General features: G+C 54.1%; 2 protein-coding genes across 7 annotated transcripts in view; one reads left to right on the top strand and one right to left on the bottom strand.

The window, feature by feature from the left end:
* Positions 1-26: 26 nt before the first annotated feature.
* Sh3glb2 (SH3 domain containing GRB2 like, endophilin B2) lies at positions 27-14,916 on the bottom strand. 6 transcript variants are annotated; one of them, XM_052722499.1, is made up of 13 exons: positions 14,772-14,915; positions 11,018-11,159; positions 10,292-10,420; positions 5,939-6,072; positions 5,674-5,766; positions 4,490-4,501; positions 3,807-3,869; positions 2,335-2,358; positions 1,845-1,934; positions 1,564-1,664; positions 1,252-1,266; positions 899-1,139; positions 27-590 (listed from the first exon to the last, which is right to left on the bottom strand). In XM_052722499.1, the coding sequence occupies exons 1-13, from the start codon at positions 14,832-14,834 to the stop codon at positions 483-485; spliced, it is 1,215 nt and encodes a 404-aa protein (XP_052578459.1). In that variant the 5' UTR covers positions 14,835-14,915; the 3' UTR covers positions 27-482. The 6 variants fall into 6 exon arrangements, with proteins under 6 accessions (XP_052578459.1, XP_052578461.1, XP_052578460.1 ...); XM_052722501.1 differs by lacking the exon at positions 1,252-1,266 and having other exon boundaries at positions 14,772-14,916; XM_052722500.1 differs by lacking the exon at positions 4,490-4,501 and having other exon boundaries at positions 14,772-14,914.
* Positions 14,917-20,316: 5,400 nt separating this feature from the next.
* Miga2 (mitoguardin 2) overlaps positions 20,317-21,282 on the top strand; it is a 29,194-nt gene continuing 28,228 nt past the window's right edge. Inside the window, exon 1 of the mRNA XM_052724781.1 lies at positions 20,317-20,446. The gene's annotated coding sequence lies outside the window, so the exon portion shown is untranslated. The remainder of the gene's footprint in view (positions 20,447-21,282) is intronic.

The raw sequence follows: 21,282 nt of genomic DNA, 5'->3' as shown, positions 1-21,282 counted from the left end.
TGAGACCCTGACAAGAGCCCAGGCAATTTGCACACAAAGGATTTATTTGCCAGAGAGCAAGCAGAAAGAATGCCAGTTAGAAACGGCACCCAGCCAGAGCTGTGAGGGAAAGAGGGGAGGGCAGCCCACGGCCCTGCTGCTCTGGCCGACCTTCTGGTCCCTGAGTGTTAGCCCTGCCTGTTCGCTGCTTTCCCCTCAGGCTTCCACAGCTAGAAGGCAGGTGTTCTTCTCATGCCGAGAGCATTCCCTGCACATCGTGGTACCAAGTGTAGTACCCTCCTGCCTTAAGGGAGCTGGGAAGCCTGGAGTGTGCAGGGATGCAGGTCAGAAGCAGGGCTAGCAGAGGGGCCTGGAGACATTCTGTTGTATGGGGTCCTTCCTAGCTGGATGACAGGGCCACAGCCAGAACAGGGTTAGGTCCCCTATCCTAAACAGCTTTGTCACCAGCAGACAAGGTAAATGGTGGGCCTGGAAGGGGCTGCTTAGCTGAGAAGTTCCAAGTAGGTAACAGGGACCTTGCCCTTCTTGTTGCCTCTCTCCCCAATGAGCCAGTCAGGGTCCATGCCAGGCAGGCTGTAGACAGTGATGAGCTGTGGGGAGCAGAGAAGGAACTTGTGCCCTGGAATGGGTGGGACAGCCCCAGGGCTAAGCAGGTGCAAAGCCCCCTTGTCCCTGGGAGGGGGGGTCACTACAGGGCTGTACTGGGCCATGGCAGATTAGGGACTGCTTCGTAAGACTAGTCACCTCCCCTGACTCCCACAGCTCCTCACTAAGGTCCAAGGATTCCAAGAGAATGACCAGGGTTGTGTAGACCCAGTGTTCCTGGCCTCCTGTCTGGTAGCTCCTGTCCAGCTCTTGCCTGCCCTCCCCACTCCCCCCCTTAGGACCCCAGACCCACCTCGTCAGCCAGCAGGGCCAGCTCACTGCTGTCAGCTGCCTCGTAGTCGTAGAGCACCCGGGCCTTGCGGGTCCCACTGGCTGGGGGAGCCACCTCCTCTAGGCAGAGTGCTGCCTCTTCTGGAGGGGCCAAACCAGCCCCTGTGGGTACCACAGGCATGGTGGCTGCAGTGGTGGTGGGTGAGGTGCTGCTCAGGGGTGGGGAGGCAGGTTCTGTAGTGCCCACAAAGGTGCCTGGAAATCTAGAGAGAGGAGGGTGTCTCAGCAGCCAGTGCTAACCTGAGACTCCCACATACTCCACAAGATAGACCACATCCATTATACACAAGGAGACCCTACTCCCCAATAACTTACATGGTGCCCTGGGAGCTGGCAGCACAGAGAGAAACAAAGGAAGCTGAGATGATGTCACCTGCTTGCCCCTGCCCACCTCCCAGCCCAAACACTAGAAACTGTTGGGAGCCCCGGGGGACTCTGGTCATCGATGGTAGCCCCCAGGGGCTCACCACACGAGCTACCCAGGTGGGGTTCTAGGCAGAGCCTCTAGTCCAGTCTCATGTGTTGTGGGGGTTTCTGAGCTCTGAAGAGAAGGCCCCTGGCCAGCAGCATTGGGCCACTCACTGGGCCTACGAGATAGGGGCCTCAGAGACCTGGGTCCAGCCACACCTGCCTAGTTGTTTCTGCAGATCCAGCATGTGGCGGTAGCATTGTGCATAGTAGGTTGTCTGAGACTTGACAAACTCATGGAGGCAGCGGAGGTGGTTCACCTGGAAGGAAGGGGGGGGGCTTCATCTAGCCTCTGGCCTCAGCACAGGCCATGCCCATCCCACCCCCTGCCAGACCATACTCCAGGCACCACTGAGAGAGGATGGGATTCCCAGTCTGTGGGTTGGCTCTGTGGCCCCTGCTTGCGGCAAGACCCAGCAGGACACAAATGCAGGACTCACGTGGGTGCTGCTGATCCCCTCCAGCAGGAGACGAGTCACTTCTGCCTGCCGGTCAAACTCTGTCTGGGCCACTCGAAGCTCTTGCTCAGCCTAAGTGGGACAGGCGGTAACAAGAGCAGCCTCCATCCTAGACCATCCCTTCCACCAGCCTTCCCTGTGCCCTGAGGCCCACTGAGAATAATATCACTGCCCTCTAGGAACACAGATGCTTGGCTTTGCACCTGGAACTGACATCCAGAGAAGCCAGAGCCAACTTGAGATCTGTGGGTAGCTTCAATGACAGACCCTCCACCACCTGACAGGATGGGATCTATCAGAAGATGCCTCTCCAAGACCTAATGTGCTGCAGAGCAACCATTTCCCAGAGGGGGATTTGCTATCACTGCCCGAACCCTAATGAACCCTAATGAGCGTAAGGCAGAGTCCAGAGCCTCAGACCCCCTATCTACAGCAGCAGCCCTTGTCCCCCAAGTCCCCAGGCCTGACTCACCTTGTCTACTTCATCGTTCCAAAGCTGAGGAGGAGGCCACACCAGCACCAGTGAGCAGGGAAGGGAAGGTGGGCATCATCAGTTGGGGCGGGGGGGGGACGACAGCCAGAGGCCAGAGCCTGTGCCTGCCCCAGCTCCCAGGGACCCAACCTCTGTCCACCCTATCCTGCACAGCCTACCCCAGCCCAACCAGGAGCTGAGGCTGGAGTGAGGTTCACTTTAAGGGCAGGGAAATGACACCACGTCCCATCTAGCATGCTACATGCAGGGCCAGCCAGCTGGGCAGTCTCGCTTGTGCTTTTCCTACAGCCCCCAACTCTAAGTGGGTCTTAGAGACCAAATGTCCCCACCCCACCCGGACTCCTGCTCGGAGGCAGGACAGGACAAGTGACCCTGGGCCAGTCACTGAACCTTTCTGTCCTCCGGCAGAGAAAGGCAGCCTCGGGCCAGAGTCACACTGGGGGCCAGTGGCAAAAGAAAAAAACAGGGCAGCCTCCACCCTCCGGGATGTTTCTCCTTCAACTCGGCCCAGGGAGGGGAGCGGGAAGTGTCATCCAGAGTCTAGGGAAGAAAGACACCCCCTCCCCCCATTGTGACTTAGGCGACACAATTTATGGACACTTGTGGAAATCTGGCCTAGGATAACACTGACACATGGATGGACTGCTGAACTAGGCCAGCAGAGTGCACAGCCCACAGGGGGAGCGTCCTCGTCATGTGCCATGTTGGAGGGCCATCTAACAGGCCTGAGCATGAACAACAGTGGACATCTCAAAGACAGCTGCCGGCCATGGAGCGATGGAGAGCACAAAGCACACAGTGCATGCTCGGAACAGGAGCAGAGGGCCCGGTGGCTGGTGCAGGACGGTGTCACTCGGGACAGCGAGAGAGCCCGCTATAGGAATGGAGACGTGTGGCTGGCCGAGCCCACACACAGTCAGTGCACCAACTAACCAGGCTACTGTGGCAGCCTCGCCTGCCTCCCTCCCTCATCTCACCTCCATCCTGCTCCTCCAGAGGTGCTTCCCAGGCCATCTAGCTTGTGAGCTACAATGGCGCTAAGGCAAACAGTTCTCTAGTAGTCTGAGACAGGAAGTCAGCCCAGACAGCCTCCTCCCTAACCCCAGTGTCCCCTAGTAGGAGAGCACAGACTGGAAAGCCCCTCAGGTTCCCTCGAGGTGGTATAGTGTGCTGTCCTAAGGTCATGGAGGGGCTCTGTGCAGCTGGACGAAACATCTTCTACCTTGCATAGGAAGGAGCCAGCTAGCCTGCCTGCTGGGCCAGGCTGGGGCAGGTGAAGTTGTCACTTCCCTGTTCTGAGTTGCCCCTCAGCCTCTCAAGGCAACCTGCCACATGAGCAGGGCCCTTTGCCTCACCTGCTGGCTTCTGCTCCTGCACTGACAGAGCCAGTGGCGGGAGCTGTGGGCAGAGGAGGCCAGTGTGGGGCGGGGCATGGTGGGAAGGGTGCTTACCGCGGAGGCGCTGGCCGAGAGAATGTAATTACGAGGTCTAGTCTCCTGAAAGTCAGGCACCGTCTGGCGGGGAACAGAGTTCATGGGGGAGGGGGGTCAACCTGGGCCAGGGCAGGTGTTGAGGCCAGGAGGTGGCCCCGGGAGTCTCCTATATAAGGAGACGCAAGAAACCCTGGCCCCAGGGACAGGAGGACACAGACAGATACAACATAGACCCTCTGCCCACTCCAACCATCTGGAGAGGTGACAGGCTTAGGGCCTCAATGGGTCCAACAGGAAGACCCAGTGGACAGATGTGCCGAGAGCCCCAGGAAGCCACAGGCTGGGCCTGCCCTCTTTGGGGTCTCAGATACACAAGGAGGCCTACCAGATCCACAGCCCTCCCCACCACAGCTTTCTCCAGCTCAGAATGTCACCACACTGTCTCTGCCTCTTCTGTTGAGGCCGGATCCCTCCCAAGAGTAGATAAATGGGTGCATGGATGGACAGAGTGACAGGCTTTTGACATTTGCAAGAAGCTGCCTCACAGGCCTTGATGCTTGCATCCCCACAAACCAGAGACGCTGCATAGAGGCCAGCCAATTGCAAAGCCTAAGGGATGCCCTGGGTTGGCCCCAACACTGAGCCTTGGGACAGGATGGGTGAACCAGAAGCAGCACAGCACATGGGACAGGTATACTCACATCTCCCTCACACTGAGCCAAGTTACCCAAAGCAGAACGGAGAGGAACAAAAACAGAGAGTTAGTTAAGTCCACAGCAAGCGAAAGCAGGCAGAGCCAGCCCGGCGCGAGGTGGGCATAGAAGGACTGGAAGGACACTCACAAGCCACCCTCGGGAGTCCAGGGTGGCACATGTGTGCCCAGGAGTGAGCTGCTGAGCTTGAGTCCCTAGGGACACTGATCCTGCCTCACTTGATTCACAGGCCCAAGACTCTCTGGGCCCCAAGGGGAGAAGCAGTCACTCTTCAGTTGACTAGGAAAAGACAGAGGTGACGGCGTGGGACTGTTCTGCCCAGGTGATTGACAAGTGGTCCCAAAGCCACGGGTCATGCTCTTCACATGCATGCCCTGCACACCTGGTTGACCTGGGACCTGGCTATGCCTCTTGCCGGAGGTAGTGCAGGCCCCAGTGACCACACTGCCCATGCTGTAGGGAGAACACAGAGGAGAGCCCCCAGGCTCTCCTGTCTGGCCCACCTTTCCTGAGCTAAGTCTGAGAAGCACAGAGGAGTTTCCTAATGTGCCCAGGGCCTAGAAGTCTCTCAGGACCTGAGGTGGCTGTTAGGTCCCTTAGACCCCTGAGCAGCCTGCATGACAGACAGTGCTCAGCCTTCCTGGCCTAGCCCTGTCAAATCAGCCCAGCCTGTCCTGCCTGGTTGAGCAGGCCCCAGGAGGCTGTGGGGTGAAGGAGGAGCAGGATACCCCAGGCCCTGCTCCTCAGATAGTCCCTACGTGGGGTTTGGTGGCTGGCCAGCTCTAGTGCTCTCCACAGCCTTCAGCCTCAGGGAGCCTAAGCACAGGGCACATTGTACCCATGTTCAAGCAGCAGGTGGAGAGTTAGTTGGGGAGCCATGTCCAGACAGGGCAGGCTGAGCATCCACGGAGGCAGGAGAGGCATGCAAGAATTCCATCTGATGCCTAAGAGACTTGCAGGGTGCTCAGCCCAGTTCAAGGCACTGTGAGCCTGCCTACCTCATAAATGTCTGCCCTGGAGCCACCAGGATTCCCTGGGGTGGGGACAGAAACCATGACCTGACCAGTCAGCACAGTCTAGCCCCAGCCAGGGAGGAAGAGCATGGCAAACACCAGGTCCCTCGCGTGCCCCATCTCTGGACCCCCAGCAGAGCCTGGGGGCGGGGCACTTACCGTGGCTTTGGCTTCTGCTGCCTTGGCCTTCTTCAGCCGGGCTTTGCAGGCGTCCAGGTCAAGACGTCGGTTCTGCAGCAGCCGCCTCTCCTTCTGCAGGGGTGGATGACAGGGGCAGTGAGACCAGCCCAGACCTGGCCAGAGACCCCTGGGAAACTGAGACCCAGAAACGGCCTCTAGGAACCACCTCTGGAGAGGCCCGGGTTCCCTGACTGGGGTGACAACCTGTGCGCAGAGCTCAGAGTAGTGGTCCCAGACCCCTCACCGAAATAGTTTTCCAGTCCCCTTCCAGGAAGTTGCGCAAGGGTGTGAGGAAGCTGAGGGAGGCAGTGTGAATGAAATCCCGTTCTGCGGCTCCCAGGCGTTTTTCAGCTTCTGACACCTTGATGAGTGTCTTCCCTAGGAGGACAGAGGGGCAAGGTGAGGGAGGGGAAGGACTCAAGCTGCTCTGCCCCCAAGGAGGCCTGCCAGGCAAGTGTAGGGACAGACAGATGTGCTAACATCCACCATGACGCACCACAGCCCTAAAAGGATGGACAGCGGCTCCCGGGGCCTAGCAGGCAGGGGATGAGCGTCTCAGGAAAAAACAAAAGATCAGGAGTTCCAGAATGAGAAAAAGGAGTTTGACAAATCTCCCCCAGAAGTCAAGGACTTCAACTTCCAGAGTCTGGAAATTGATCAAAGGCACAAAAATGGAGAAACATTTTCTGAAGAACAGCCACTGGACCCCAGTAAGAACAATGACGGGGTGGGTGTCATCCTGGGGTCGGTGGCTCTCTGCCCGGGTGACACGGCACTGGCCCGGCAGCTGCTGGTGAGGCTGACAGGAGGGACGCACAGGCCCTGGGGACATTACTGACAGCAGCAGCCAAAGCACTGGCAAGTCACCGGCCAAGGCCAAGGGCAGCCAGTCGCTGGAGGCCTGGTGGAAAGAGCGCCACCCCGGCCAGATTTCAACCTGAGTACATCTGGAATACCTCCCAGCAAGCACACCTGTGTCATGTCTGAGACAGGCTGGAGAGCACACCGGCCACTTCCCACCCACGAGGCAAACGCTAGCTTTGTCAACTACTCCACCTTTAGACGCGTTTCCCAATTCACATACACACTTACAGTCTCAGTAGCTGGAGATATCTAGAAACAACCACTGACCAATATTGGCTGACATGTACTGACTCTGGGACAGCTTCTTAGGAGCTAGCTTGAAATAAGACGAGTAAGCTGGGAATGGTGTGCAGGCCCATAATCTCATCTGCTGGGAGGCTGAGACTGGAAGGTCCAGAGTTAGAGGCCATTCTGAGCAAAGTGTAAGACATTGTTTAAAAAAAGGGGGTGGGGTGGAAAATAGGGATCTGGGATATAGCTCAGTGGTAGAGTACTTGCTGAGCACACATAGGCCCAGGATTAAAAACTCAGTACAGAAGAAGATGAAGAAGAAGAAGAAGAAGAAGAAGAAGAAGAAGAAGAAGAAGAAGAAGAAGAAGAAGAAGAAGATGATGGAGGAGGAGGAGGAGGAGGAGGAGGAGGAGGAGGAGGAAGAGAAAATATAATAGAAAATACCTATAATATAAAAGAAGGCAGAGCAGGGCGTGATAATTCCAGCATTTGGGAGGCAGAGGCAGGTGGATCTCTGTGAGTTTGAGGCCAACCTGGTCTACAAAGCGAATTCTGGGACAGCCAGTGCTGTTACACAGAGAAACCCTGTCTTGAAAGACAAACAAACAAACAAAATAAATAAAAATGCAAAAAATAAAAATTAAAGGAAGCAGTAAAGAAAGACAAGAAAAATTACCCAAGACCTAAACGAAAAAAATCTATCCACATCAATTATTACATTAAATGTAAATGGATTAAGCACTCTAATGAAAAGGCAATGACTATCAGATATTTTTTAAAAACTATCTAAATATTGTCTATACTGAATGCCATTGATGAGAGCCATGCTTAAGATTTTATGATCTAATAAACTGGTTGAGAAGAAAAGGGCAAAAAAATAACTATGCAAATGCTGGCATTAGAGCTAAGTAGCCATACAGTTATCAGACAAAATGGACTTCCAGGCAAAAAGTTTGACTAAGCACAATGAATAGCATTTTAACTTTTGTTTTTGAGATGGAGTGTTACTCTGTTGGCCAGGCTGATCTCAAGCTTCTGGTCTTAGATGATTTCCATACTCAGCCTCTCAAGTGGTGAGAATACAAACTCCTCAGTGGGATGGGGGCAACACAGTCAATCCTGGACTGGGGAATCACTCAATGACTGCTGAACAAGCATGGGGACTTGATTCAGTGCCCAGCACTTACATAAAAGTCAGTGGCATGCATCTGTAACCTTTGTTACAGATGGCAGCAGAGACAGGTGGATCCCTGATGCGCAATGGCCAGCAGGTGTAGCAGAATAAATAAGCTACAGGTTCAGTAAGAGAGCAGTGGAGGAAGACATCCAAATGTGACTTCTGGCCTACACACGCACAGGGACAGACAGACAGACAGACAGACACACACACACACACACACACACACACACACACACACACACACACCACTCCATCAGAAAGATAAACATATGGACCTAATGGGGCTCTAAACTATGCACCCCAAGCACTGACAAGCTACAGAGAGAAACAGACAGTGAAGAAGACAGCTGGAAAGCTCCAGGCTCTTTCCCCACGACCAGAGTGACACAGTCATCAAGAACACAGCAGACACCACCCTCAGCAGTCAACCTTCCTGCACAGTGCTGGACCCTGCAACACGTGACATAAGATTCCGTTCAGTGAACACACAACAGTCCCCAGACAGCTCATATGCTAGGCCAGTGGTTCTCAACCTGTGGTTGCCTCGAATGACCCTTTCACAGGGGTTGCCTAAGACCATAGGGAAACACAGATTACGTTATGGCTCACAACAATAGCAAAACTACAGTTTCATTTTTATTTTATTTTTATTTTGTAGGGACAAAAATAATGTTATGGTTGGGGTCACCACAGCATGAGGAGTCATGAAAAAGCCAGGAGCTTTAAAATCCAGACAGCTGAAGATCAAGTTTCCTGCTAGTGGGGTATAAAAAGCCACTTGGAAAAAAACTTGGGCAATTTCTCTTTCTCTGTGCCACAGTACCAGGTTTATGTGGTGCTGGAGATCAGGCTGCAGGCCTCATCAACTAACTGAGCCAGATCCCCAGCTGGGCAGTTTCCTAACAGGGTGAGTAGGGGGCAGGAGCAGTGGAAGACAGACCAAAACCACGTTATTGGCAGCCTGAGCTGGGAACCAGGACTATGTAAAGGGGAGAATTTTGGATGAGATGGAAGGATTTTTTTTAATGTGTTTAATGTAACACATGGAGATGTTTATACAACTCTAAATTCACTGGGGGGCATATAATATAAACCAGGTAATATTCCATGGCATACAAGGTATATTTCAAAAAAATTCAGAAATGAAGGAAGAGAGAATGAGGAGGTATGGCAGCATGAAGGCAAATCTGCAAGACACTGGCTAATTAGGAGCTGGAGAGATGGCTCAGCAGTTAAGGTCACTGGATGCTCTTCCAGAGGACCAGCATGCAGTTCCCAGCACCCATGTCAAGTTCACATGGCCTGTAATTCCAGCTCCAGGGGATCTGACGTCCTTTTCCAGCACACAGGTGGCGCAATACATATATGCAGGCAAAACACCCATACACATAAAAATAAGTAACTTTTTAAGAAGTCAGGTTGCAGGGTTCAGAAGATCCCACTGAAAAGCACATATCGGGACTGGGGAGACGGCTCAAGTGTGAGGACCTGAGATCAATCCCCAGAACACATGTACATAGCAGGGGACTGGAATCTCAGTGTTAGGGAAGTAGACACAATCCACAGGCTTGCTGGCCAGCCAGCCTAGCCTAACCAGACAGCGAGCACCAAGTCCTAGTGAGAGACCTCGCCTCATAAAGCAGGGTGAAAGATGCCTAAGGTTGGACCTCTGGGCCCCACATTCACGTATGTGCACCTACCTGCGCACACACAACCTAGGGCTGGGGTGTAGGTCAGTGGCAGGGTGCTTGCCAAGCAAGCACAGGGCTCCAGGCCCCAACTCCAGCACCACAAAAACAGCACACATACATACACACCACAAACACCGTGTATACAGATACATACACACATACCACACTACATTCCAGACACCACACACACACACATACATACATACATACACACACACACACACACACCACATACACACATTCATCACACATACATACTCACACCACACACATATACACACTCACACCTACATACATAGCACACACTCATACATACACCATACCCGCCCCACCCCACCCCCCACACCTACACCTAAACTGGTTAGGAGAGCATTTGTTCCTTTACTCTACGTTCTGGAAGAGTTTACATTCATAATGAACTCAGGTTATCTCTGTAATTTCTAAACAGGAGGGAGTTGGCCTGAGGGCCACACCCTCAATCCCAGCATTCAGGGCACAAAGCCAGGAGGAGCTCTGTGATTTTAAGGCCAGCCTTAAAATAAAAGAAGAGGGAGAAGGGAGGGAGGGAGGGGGACTTAGGGGGCTAGAGGCAGTGCCCCTCACTCCGGCCCTGGCTCTGTGGTCTGCTCACCATAGGGGGTGCTGGGCCCCAGCTCGCTGGCCGCTTCCGCCATGTACTGAGCCAGCAGCTCCCCATTGGTGACCCTCGAGGGCACCTTTCTGTCCAGCTTCTCATACAGGAACTCTTCCACACGAGCACCTGGAGAGGACAGCAGCCAAAGCCACCCGAGATGACAGCTTCAGTGACAGAGCAGACCCTGGCCAGCCCCCGCCCCCACCCAGCATCCCTACCCAAGACTTCCAGACACATCTCCTCCACCCGCCCCATCCGGTGAGACCAGAGAGGACGCCAAGGCTCAAAGACGTGGAACAATGAGTGTGGTCGGTCCCACCACATGAAGTCAGCGCCTCCCATGCCTCCTCTATGTGAACAGGATTTAGTGTCTAACATGTTTGAGCAACCCCCAGCCTTGGTCCCCAGGCCTCTTGGGACACTTCAGGGACATTGCAGGTTTACAGATGACATGCAGGTTGCCTCCAAGCCAGCCTTCTGCACCCAGGGCTTCTCCTGTAATCAGCTACTCTGTATGACTTTGGTCAAGCCCTCTCCCATCTCTGGCCGGGAGCCCCGGCTGGCATTTGTCATTTGCCTGCCCCTTTTCCCACCTTCAGTCCAGGCTTTCAGCTCCTGTGTGCAGCCTGGCCTTCCCTCCGCTCAGAAGGCCTTTGGAGCCCTGCACCCATGGCCCTGAGCTGGGCCGGGTGCCCACCTGCCTCTTGCCCCGCACCCACTCACTGGGGTTGGGCTGCAGCAAGACCTCCGTCTGCCTCAGGATCCGCTCTGTCCAGTTCTTGGTGCTGTCTGCCCGAGCCAGGAGGTTTTCAAAGTGGGCATCAAGCTCAGTCTTCTCCGCTTGGCCGAATTTCTCCTCTGTGAACTGGGAAGGAAGCGGCAGGGAAAACCTTTGGAGGGTGGCCTATTACCACCCACCCTGGGTCTTGGTTGCCTCTTTCTAGGGTGAGGGGGTTGGGTGAGTTGGATTCGTGGCTCCTGGAAGCCCCACAGCAGCCCCGGTCCCTCTCTCCACAAAAGCAGGTATGTTCCCAGTGAGTATGAGCCCTGAGGAGGTGGCCACCAGGGCTGAGGGAAAGAACTCGGTAGCAAGTCCTTAGGGAACAGGTGGGGCCCAGAGCAAGGCTCCAAGCTACAGGGAACTCCACGGGACTCCAGCAAGAATTCAGGTTCTGGAATCAAAGGGACAGCTCTACTCCTGTCGAGCTGTGTGACACTGGGAAAGGGGCTTTGGTCTCTGGGCCTCAGTTTCCCCCAAAAACAGAGAGTAAGAATGTTTCTCACAGGCTCTACAGGGTCAGATGGGAGAGCAGTGGGTTAGACCAGAGGGGCTGGCAACTGAGTCTGCCCAGCGGGAAGTGTCCACACTGTGGCTGCTGGGAGCGAGTGTGGGAGGGAAGCGGGCCAAATGTTTGGCTGTTGGGTGTGGTAAACAGAGAACATTGCCAGCCCATCAGAGCCAGCTGCTGGGTGTACCCAGGGCCAGGGAGGTCACATGGGTCCCCAGTCAGAGCTGGCTGGAGCCAGGTAGGCCACCTAGGAATAATCAGAAACTGGTCCACGTCCTCACCACCTAATCTAGAAAAGTCCAGGAACAGATATCCCCAAGCATAAGCGTTTTCCAGCCAGGTGACCAGGCTTGTACAAGGTCATCATTCAACAGCAAAAGGTCAAATCTGCTACAGGTATAAGGAATAAGGACTATGGTTGTGCAGCTTAGGACACTCAGGCTTCCCATTGCACAGATAGATCCACTGAGGCCGACAAAGGGTTGTGTTGGAGTCAGGGTCTAGGGGGCTGGAGCCCTGCAGAGCCACTGCCTGTGATGAATCATCTAGGCTGAGCCCAGGAGCCACCAGGTCTCTCAGCAGCCATCAATTATGCAGCAGCCTTGGGCTTCTCCCTGCATTAAAGCCTCCTCCCTCAGCTGCCCCGTCCAGCTCAGCCCTGTTTCCACAGCCCCTGCCTCTGTGGCCCTGCTGTTACCCCCAATTTCCAATTGAGGAAAAGCTCAGAGAGGCAGCATCATCTCCTTGGGCCTCAGCTTCTCCCTGGAAAATGGCAAAAACCCACCTCACACAGTATCTGGCCAGCATAAAGTATGGGCTTAACAGTTTTCTTTTTGGAAATACTGGGTATGGAACCTGGGACTTCAGCTATCCTGGACTCTCCTGCTGAGCCATGCCCAGCCCTGGGTAGTATTACCTGGTGCTATCACTTATAAAGTCTCCCAGTGGCACCAGTGTAAAGTATCACTGGGTGTGTAGGGATGCTGCCATCATTCGGGTTCCCACACTCACTGGGCTTTCCCGAGTCGCTGAGCATCCGGCCTTCCCCATTGCTACCTGCCTGGCCTGGATGAGGGGGAGGCCACTGCAAATGCTGGTACTGTGATCACTGCTAAGAGTGTCAACGGAGTGGCTACCCACAGCCACCCACAGGCGTGTGAGCCGTATTATTCTAACGTGCTGTGCCCGGCAGGCTTCCCTCTCCTCCCAGCCCTGATGGGGCCCGCTCTGCCACCTGCACCTGCTGCACAGGCTCTGACTGATGTTTCAGACCCAACTCTGGGGCCGTTGGTGAGGGACACCACCCCAAAAATCACTCTTGTAGAAGAGATCCTGCCCTTAGGTTTCAAGTTGGGGAGGCCTTGTTCCCTTTGGGCTGGGGGTGGGGCGAGTCCCTCAACACTGTCCCTGGTCCACACAGGGGCTGTGTGCTTACTCTGCACGTCCCGGTGCCTGGCACAGTAACACTGACCCACAGGAGCTGTCCACATACTGGTAATTAAGAATCCCTCCATCTTGCCTGATGACTCCCATGGCAGACGCCTCTCTGCCTCTCTGGGTCACACTGCAGGCGCCTTCCTCCTCTGTTACCTAGTCCCTCTCCTGCGAAGGGGAAGGGGATCACGCCTGAACCAGTCCAAGGCAGTTCCCAGCAAGATGGCATCAGCAGGAGGGTGGGTGTGTGGAGCACAGAAAGCCTCTATTTATAACATGCTCAGCTCCCTCCTCCACCCCAGCCTGGGCCTGGGCCCTGGCTCCAGCTCAAGTGTGAGTGAGTGGCCCTGTGGGCCTGCTTCCATCAGGCAGAGTGAGGCCAGGAAGCCCAAGCCACCACTACCCCCAAGCCCTTTCTGAGGGCCTGGCCAGGTCAGGTGGCAGGACCCAGTAGATCAGGTTCTTCCCAGATGTGTGAGATAGTGTGGTTACCATGCCAACACTGGGACAGGATTTCCCCCTCCTGCAGAGACTGGAGCTCTAGGGGCCTAGCATCCCCTCTAGGGCTGGGGTTGCCCACCAAGCTTGGGACTGGGAATGGGAACAGCAATCCTCCCTGGGACACTAAGTCTCGTGGGAACACCCTTCGCTTTCTAGTAAACATGGCCACATGGGCCCCTGAGGGGGTGGGGGCTGTGCCCAGCAGAGTCAACAAGTACCCACAAGGGCAGCATACAGAACCCGCTCCTGGGGTACTGAGATGGGCCAGCCCAGGGGTACAGAAGCCCCAGAAATCCCACACCCACCCTTGGAGCAGACAGGGCCTCCAACCTGAGCCTTACCCCTGCTTTACAGAAAGGCGCAGTAAGACTGAGATGACTGTACAAGGTCACACGCTGCCCAGGTGCGCTTTAACCGTGGTGACTGCAGTTACAGCCATCCCAGCAAAGAGGTCCCCTCATCCCATTTCTCAGACTGAGGCCCAGTGAGGTAAAGTCCCTGCCCCCAAGGTCATAAGAGAAGCATTCACATCCATATCTGACTCCAGCCCTTCACTATGACATCAGTTCGCCTCAGTTTCTCTTTCTGATCCCAAATGTTTAGGATTTGTTCCAATATCAGCATTACCGGCCTGGACAGAACCCAAAGAGGGCACCCAGCCAGATCCTAGCCTTCTCGCCATCCCTTAGGCCTGGGAAGCAAAAGGAAACAGGCCTCCCGCAGAACAGAAAGGAAATTACTCCTGGCTTCCGGCCTGATAATCCAAGCGTGTGAAAGGGACTGAGTGGAACCGTAGCACCAACCTGCCCATTGCACGGGTATGGAGACTGAGGTCCGCAAAAGTACATTTTTTGTGCAGCCCTGGGCCTGTCAGCCAGGGCTCGCTGGACTAGGGTAGGGAAGCAGAACCACCCAGTGGTCATTCATCTCCCGTGTTGTGCAGGCGCCAGGGCAGTGGGCAAACCTGTCAGTGCAAACCGGCACTGCTGGGCGCCCAGGCACCGGAGCTCAGGCCCCAACCCCATGCCATCAGGGAGCTGCGCTGACCCCGCTGGGAGCTCCCCTGGGCAGCTCAGGGACAGGGGGGCAGGGGGCCCGGAGCTGTCCCCAGCGCACCGCAGCAGCAGCAGCAGCAGCAGCAGCAGCAGCAGCAGCAGCAGCAGCAGCAGCAGCAGGGAAGGGGCTCCTGCTGCAGGGTGCTCGGGGCGCGCTCCACATCCGGGCCCCACGAGCGGCGTCGCGCCAGGTCTCACCTGCACCGCCCGGGTGAAGAAGATGCCCGCGTCCGACGCCAGCTTCTTCATGTTGAAGTCCATGGCGCGCCCGTACGCAGGGCAGCCGCGCCGGCCCCAGCGCAGCCGGCAGCCCCCCGCCCGGCCTCGCGCACCCGGCCCGCACCCCGCCCACCTGCTGCCAGCGCCCGCCCTCTGCGCGCGCGCGGAAGCGGACCAGTCGAGCCCGGGGCGGGGCCAAGCGGGCCGGGGCGGGGCCAGGTGGGGAGGAGCTTTGCTGGGAGCGCTGCTGCCACCTGCCGGCCGCCGGCCGCAACAGCCGACCCCTCGCTCTAATGGACATTTTAATAAAGCAGACGCACACTTTACCTATATACAGTTCATCATCTTGGTAGTATTTTGTGCAAATTTTTGTTTTTTAAATATCTGGGGATTTATTTGTTTGAAACAGGGTCTCTCTAGGGCCCGACTGGCCCAGAACTCCTTGTGTAGATCAGGCTGGCCTCCAGTTCACAGAAACTGACAAAGATCCACCTGCCTGCCAGCACTTGGGAGGCAGAGGCAGGCAGATCTCTGAATTTGAGGCCAGCTTGGTCTACAGCGTGAGTTCCAGGACAGCCAGAGCTACACGGAGAAAACCTCTTTTAAAAAACAACAACAAAAAGATCCACCTGATTAAAGGCATGAGTCACCACTTTTGCCCGATTTGATTTTGTTTCTCGTTTTTAAAATATTTTTTCTCTGTGTGTGGTTGTATGTCTGTGTGTGCATTCACACATGAGCACTTGCAAACATGAGGCATGGGGCATGCATGTACAGCAGAGGGTAACCTCAGGTATTGGTCTGGCCCACGACATTCCAAGGATCCTCTGTTCTCTGCATCCCTTCTCACTGGCCATAGGGGCCCCGGGGCCGTGCTCTGGGATTTTACATGGCTTCTTTCGCTTGTGTTCTCAAGATTGCACAGTAAGTTCTTTACCCATGGAGCCATCTTCCCAAACCTGTTTTTACTTTTAAATTTTATGTAGTGTGTGTGTGTGTGTGTGTGTGTGTGTGTGTGTGTGTGTGTGAGAGAGAGAGAGAGAGAGAGAGAGAGAGAGAGAGAGAGAGAGAGAGAGAGAGAGAGAGAGAGAGAGAGAGATATGGGGGACACAAGAAAGCCGCAGCACATGTGTGGAGGTCAGAGATCCTGGAGTCATTTCTCTTCTCGGGCTCTATTACCTGCTGAGCTATTTCTCCCGCCATGTTTATTTTTCATTTATTTACGTGTGTGGGTGTTTTGCCTTCACGTGCTATACACCCTGTGTGTGCAGTGCCCAGAGAGGTCAGAAGAGGGTGTTGGAGCCCTGGGACTGGAGTTCCAGAGACATGTGTGCCATCATGTGGATACTGGGAACCAACGGTCTGGAAACCCAGGACCTCTGAAGAGCAGCCAGTGCCCTTAACTGCTGAGTCATCTCTCCAGCTCTTCCCTCCTTTGAAGATTTTTATGTTGTTGTTGTTTATGTAGATGTGAACATGTGTCACATGTGTAGGAGCACCCATGGAGGCCAAAAGAGGGTGTCAGATCTCCTGGAGCTGGAATTAAAGGAAGTGGAGCAGCCAGGCTAGGAACTGAACTCTGGTCCTGAGGAAGAGCAGTAGCTGCTCTTAAGGGCTGAGACACTCTTCCTGCCTGGTTTTTTGTTGTTGGTTGGTTGGTTTGGGTTTTTTTTTTTTTTTTTTGCTTTTGTTTTTTGTTGTTGTTTTGTTTGTTTCAAGATCTCATGCAACCCAGGCTAGTCTTAAAAATAATATACAGTCAAAGATGGCTGTGGACTTTCCACCTTCCTGTTGGAATTACAGTCAAGGGTTGCCACTCCCAGCCGCAAACTGTATATGCAGCCTGTACAGAAAGACAGGTGAGTGTGTGTTTACTCAATGGAATAATGAAATCAGCTCACTTACCATCACCTCCCTCATCTTCTGATTTTCTGCTACAATTCGAACATTCCAGCTCGTCCTCTATAGGGGGTTGACTTATTTATTTGTTTGTTTGTTTGTTTTTGAAACAGAGTTTCCCTGTGTAGCCCTGGCTGTCCTGGAACTCTCTCTGTAGACCTGGTCGGCCTTGAACTCACAGAGATCTCCCTAACTTGACTCCTGGGTGCTGGGATTAAAGGCGTGCAACACCACTGTCTGGCTCCTTAGCAGTTTTAAAATGTGTAAAATCTGATTAGTTTCAGGGTGGTGGTGGCACACTCGTTTAAGCCCAGTACTTGGGCAGAGGCAGATGAATCTCTGAGTCTGAGGCCAGCCTTGTCTACAGAGTGAGCTCCAGGACAGCCAGGGCTACGCAGGGAAACCACATCTCAAATAAACAAAACAAAACCAACATCCAATTAGTTGTCGCCCTGCAGCTGTGCAACAGACCTCTGACATAGGCGCTGTCTCTGCTGGTTCCAGTGTCCCCGTGTCCCCGTGTCCCTCTACTTCTCCCTCTGTCACTCTTTCTCCTCACTTGACCCCCGCTCTAGCCCAGTGAGACCCTCTCCCAATTCCCTATCTTCTTTTTCTCTGGGACTCTGCTTCTACAGACCAAAGTGTTTCTCTCTTTTGCCCTTGACTTTGGTGACACTATAGAGCACCTAAACTAAGGACAAGCCCCTTTGTTTCTTCATCTGGGCGAGGGGAGGGTGCAAGAGAGCTTCACAGGGTAGAGGGCTCTCAAGCCAAGGCCTGGAGCCCCAAGTGTGAGAAGTACAGACATCCTCCGGGGGAGGGCTAAGCTGGTGCCTCTGCCAGGTGGAGAAACTGGGTGTGCCCTGACCTTGAATCCAGTCTCTCACAGCCCCCGGGAGTCAAGAGTGTGCCCTGCAGACACTCCTGCCTCTACTACTTTCCCTGCAGCTTGGGAAATGGGACTTGGTATCTGTCTCCATCTGCTCTTGCTACTAATTCAAAGCTCCATCTTTTAAAAAAGGGTTTATTTTTATTCGTTTTTTTATTATTCTTTTATGTTTATGGGTGTTTTGCCTGTGTGTATGTCTGTGTATCATGTGTGCAATTGTTATGCTGAGTCATGAGCCCCCTCCAGAGATCACCAGGAGTCTGGAGTTCATATGCAAAAGCAAAGAACCTTTATTGCAAGCTCAAGCTTGGGCTCTCCATCTGTTCCGACACAGCAGTTGGATCAGGGAGAGCCTCCAGCTCAGTTGAGGCAGGGTTTTTAAAGCGTAAAGGATGGGACAGGTAGGGGAGTTCCAGATTCAGATGGGGGTTCAATTCCTGATTGGGCAGGAGTGAGGCAACGGAAGTTTTGTCAAACAGTGATTGATACTGGCGTTGTGGCAAGGAAATTGGCAATCAGTATACACATTATGTAAGCTATCTTTAATGTTCTAGAGCATTTAGTACTTTTTTGTCTCAAGTCTGATTCGTCACCTGCAAGGTACAGTTTGTGGCTTTTCCTGGTTATTGTAACGGTGAGGCCTAGTTCTAGTATTAGTTTGCAGCCTGTCATGGCTGCACTAATGTTAGGCCTCTTCACAATGCCTGAGGTGGCCAGAATTGGGTGTCTGATCTTCCAAGACTGGAGTTCCAGACCACTGTGAGTTATCTGACGAAGGTGCTGGAACCAAACCTAATCTATGTCTTTTGAAAAAGCACCAGGTGCTTTCTCTCCTGAGCTACCTCTCCAACCCTCCGAGTCTTTTCTTCCTTTCCTTTTCTTCTTCTTTTGGAGGCAGGGTCTCACTATGTATCTCTAGCTGGCCTTGAACTCACAGAGATTTACCTGCCTCTGATTTCCCAGTGCTGGGATTAAAGGCGTGCGCCACCAAGCCTGGCAAGTCTGGCTTTTCACCCAGAACTGTTCCTCAGCTGGTACCTTCTTGCTTTGTTCTTCTGCCTTTGCGGGGTGAACCTGAGTCACCTGGCACTGGTTCTGGCATCTGGGTAGTGTTGTAAAAGCAGGTGGGGCCCAGGAATGTGGACTTTCATTAACCAGCTCAGTGGCTTATTCTTTGTGGCATCTCTACCAATGCTGTCCCTACCCCCATGTACTCCACAGGCCCGAGAGTCTGTGTTACTCTCTTGCATAAACTATGTTCATCTTGATTGTGCACTCACTTACCAGTATCTCTCTGTAGCTGGCAACAGTGACCATTTAGAGAGACTCCAGCACTGTCCTGTAAGAGCCACTTACAAATACTCATTCCTTCATTCAGCAACTCACATTGACTGAAAAAGGATCAGTCACTGGAGGCTAGGGAGATGGCTCAGCTGTTAAGTCCAGTGTATTGCTCTTGCAGAGAGCTGGGTTCAATTTCCAGCACCCCCATAATGCCTCATAAACAGCTGTAACTCCAGTTGGAGGATGAGGGCAGCCTTTTCTAGCCTATGCAGGCACTATATGCACCTTTTACAAACATGTTCACTATTTTCTTTCTTGATATTAAAACAATAAATATTTACTACAGAGAATTTGGATGTTGCTGGGCAATGTTTCACATACTTGTAATCTCAGCACTTTAGGAGACTGGAGGCAGGAGGATCAAGAATTGAAAGTCAAGCAGGGCAGTGGTGCACACCTTTATCCCAGTACTTGAGAGGCAGAGGTAGCTAGATGGATCTATGAGTTCAAAGCCAGCCTGGTCTACAGAGTGAGTTCCAGGACAGCCAAGGCTACGCAGGGAAACCCTTTCTCAAAAACCAAACCAAACCAAACCAAACAAACAAACAAAAAAGAATTCAAGGTCATCACTGGCTACAGTGAGTTAAGCCCAGAGTTCCATCCCTAGCACCCATAAAACTGCATGGTGGCATATACCTGTAACCCCAGTACATTGGAGATGTAGGCAAGAGGATCCGGAGACTCAAACACTTCCTCAGCTACAAAGTGAGTTCAAGGCCAGCCTAAACTACATGAAACCATGATCTTAAAACAAATAAATAGGGATCGTTGGCGGTGGCACACACCTTTGATTCCAGCACTTAGGAGGCAGAGGCAGTTAGATCTCTTGAGTTTGAGGCCAGCCTGGTTTACAGAGCGAATTCAGAGAAATTCAAAACAAAACAAAAAACAAAAAAAGGCGAAGGGGGGCGGGGACGACGGGTATCTGTCAGTCTCCAAAGCATGGATCCTTGTCTCCAAAAAAACAAATAAAAAAGGGACTGCAGAGGTAAGCAGAGCCCATTCCAGCGACGACAACGCCAGGGATCCGGTGTACAGAACAAGGCAGAGACCGGCAAGGGATGAAGGGGAGTGCCGGGGAAGCCCTGAACCCGCGGCCTTTGAAAACTGGCTCTCAAGTGCAGAAGGGACTAGTCCCTGGGCGTAGAGAAGGCTACACCAGCAGTCTTGCAGAAAGCCTCAAGCAGCCACCAGCTTCACCGCCCTTTTGGGGGGTCCCGCCCCACTTTCCCGTGTCCATCTAATCCTGGTGGCCAATCGGAAGGGAGAAGAGGCCAGTTCCACACCGCAACCACACTTAGGGGGCGGGGCGGGGGAACGGGAGGGGCGGGGTCGACGTGGTCACGTAGCCCGCCCCATTGGCCAAGAGCCACGGCGGCGCGGAGCGATCTGGAGACGCTCGTTGGTCCTGGCCGTGTCGGGCCGCCTCGAAGCCACGCCCCCTCCGCCTCGCAGCGGCCTGGTTTGGTTGTGTTGCGGCTTGGAAAGGAGACACTGCCCTTCCGCAGCGATGGGATCCCGGGTGAGTGGCCGTCGCTGCGCGGGCGAAGCAGGGGGCAGGAGCGAGGCTTGCGGAGCCTGGAGCCCGGCCCACGCAGGGGTCCGCGGCCCAGCTTGTCCGCTAAGGTGTCCGAGGTGGGATGAGTGGGTGCCCTGGACCAGGCGCGCGAGAGGATGCCTGGCTCTGGGGGTGGAACGAGAAGGGAGCTGGGTCAGAGAGGAGACTCCCGGGCCTGGAACGCCGCGGGCATCCAAGTAGGGTCGCGGGTGCTTCCTGGCCTGGAAGGAGCAGGTGTGCCGGCTGTGGGCAGCGCTGTGTGCGGATGAACCTCAAGGATGTTCTGGGGAGGTCGAGGCCAGAGAGGAAGGTCTCTGCCCTGACTCCGCAAGGAGCAGATGCTGAAGCTTGGGGTATTGCTGATGTCGGTTCTGGGGATGCCCAATATCAGGCTGCGTGGGATCCCACAGAGATGTCCCAGGATGGAAAAGACAGGACGTGAGGTGGCTTAGGGCTGACTGGTCTGGTACCATAGCTAGGTAGGTCAAGGTGGGACGAGAGAACGCTCAGGCCAGAGGCATTAGTAGGATTGTCTTGCCCAAGACAGGAGGTCCTGGGATGGGAAGCCAGCCGGGATATCAGGCCTGACGTGCCATGGTGGAGGAGCAGACACCCTGCCTGCTCAAGAACGCAGAGCAGAAGAGGCAGCTGGCTGCCCAGGCAGGGCCAGCGTTAGAAGTGAGAGGCAGATAGGATATGGAGGTGTTGAGCCTGGACCCTTCCTTTCTGTGAAGTGATCTTTCTCTTGATGGGCACAGCCAACACTAACTGGACTCTCCTTCAGACATGACAGGCCTCCA

This window comes from Peromyscus californicus, unplaced genomic scaffold (genome assembly GCF_007827085.1).
Source record: "Peromyscus californicus insignis strain IS unplaced genomic scaffold, ASM782708v3 Scaffold_7__1_contigs__length_154581171, whole genome shotgun sequence".
NCBI lineage: Eukaryota > Metazoa > Chordata > Mammalia > Rodentia > Cricetidae > Peromyscus > Peromyscus californicus.
Note: the sequence above shows the minus strand (reverse complement) of the source record. Positions and strands in the feature narration are given on the sequence as shown.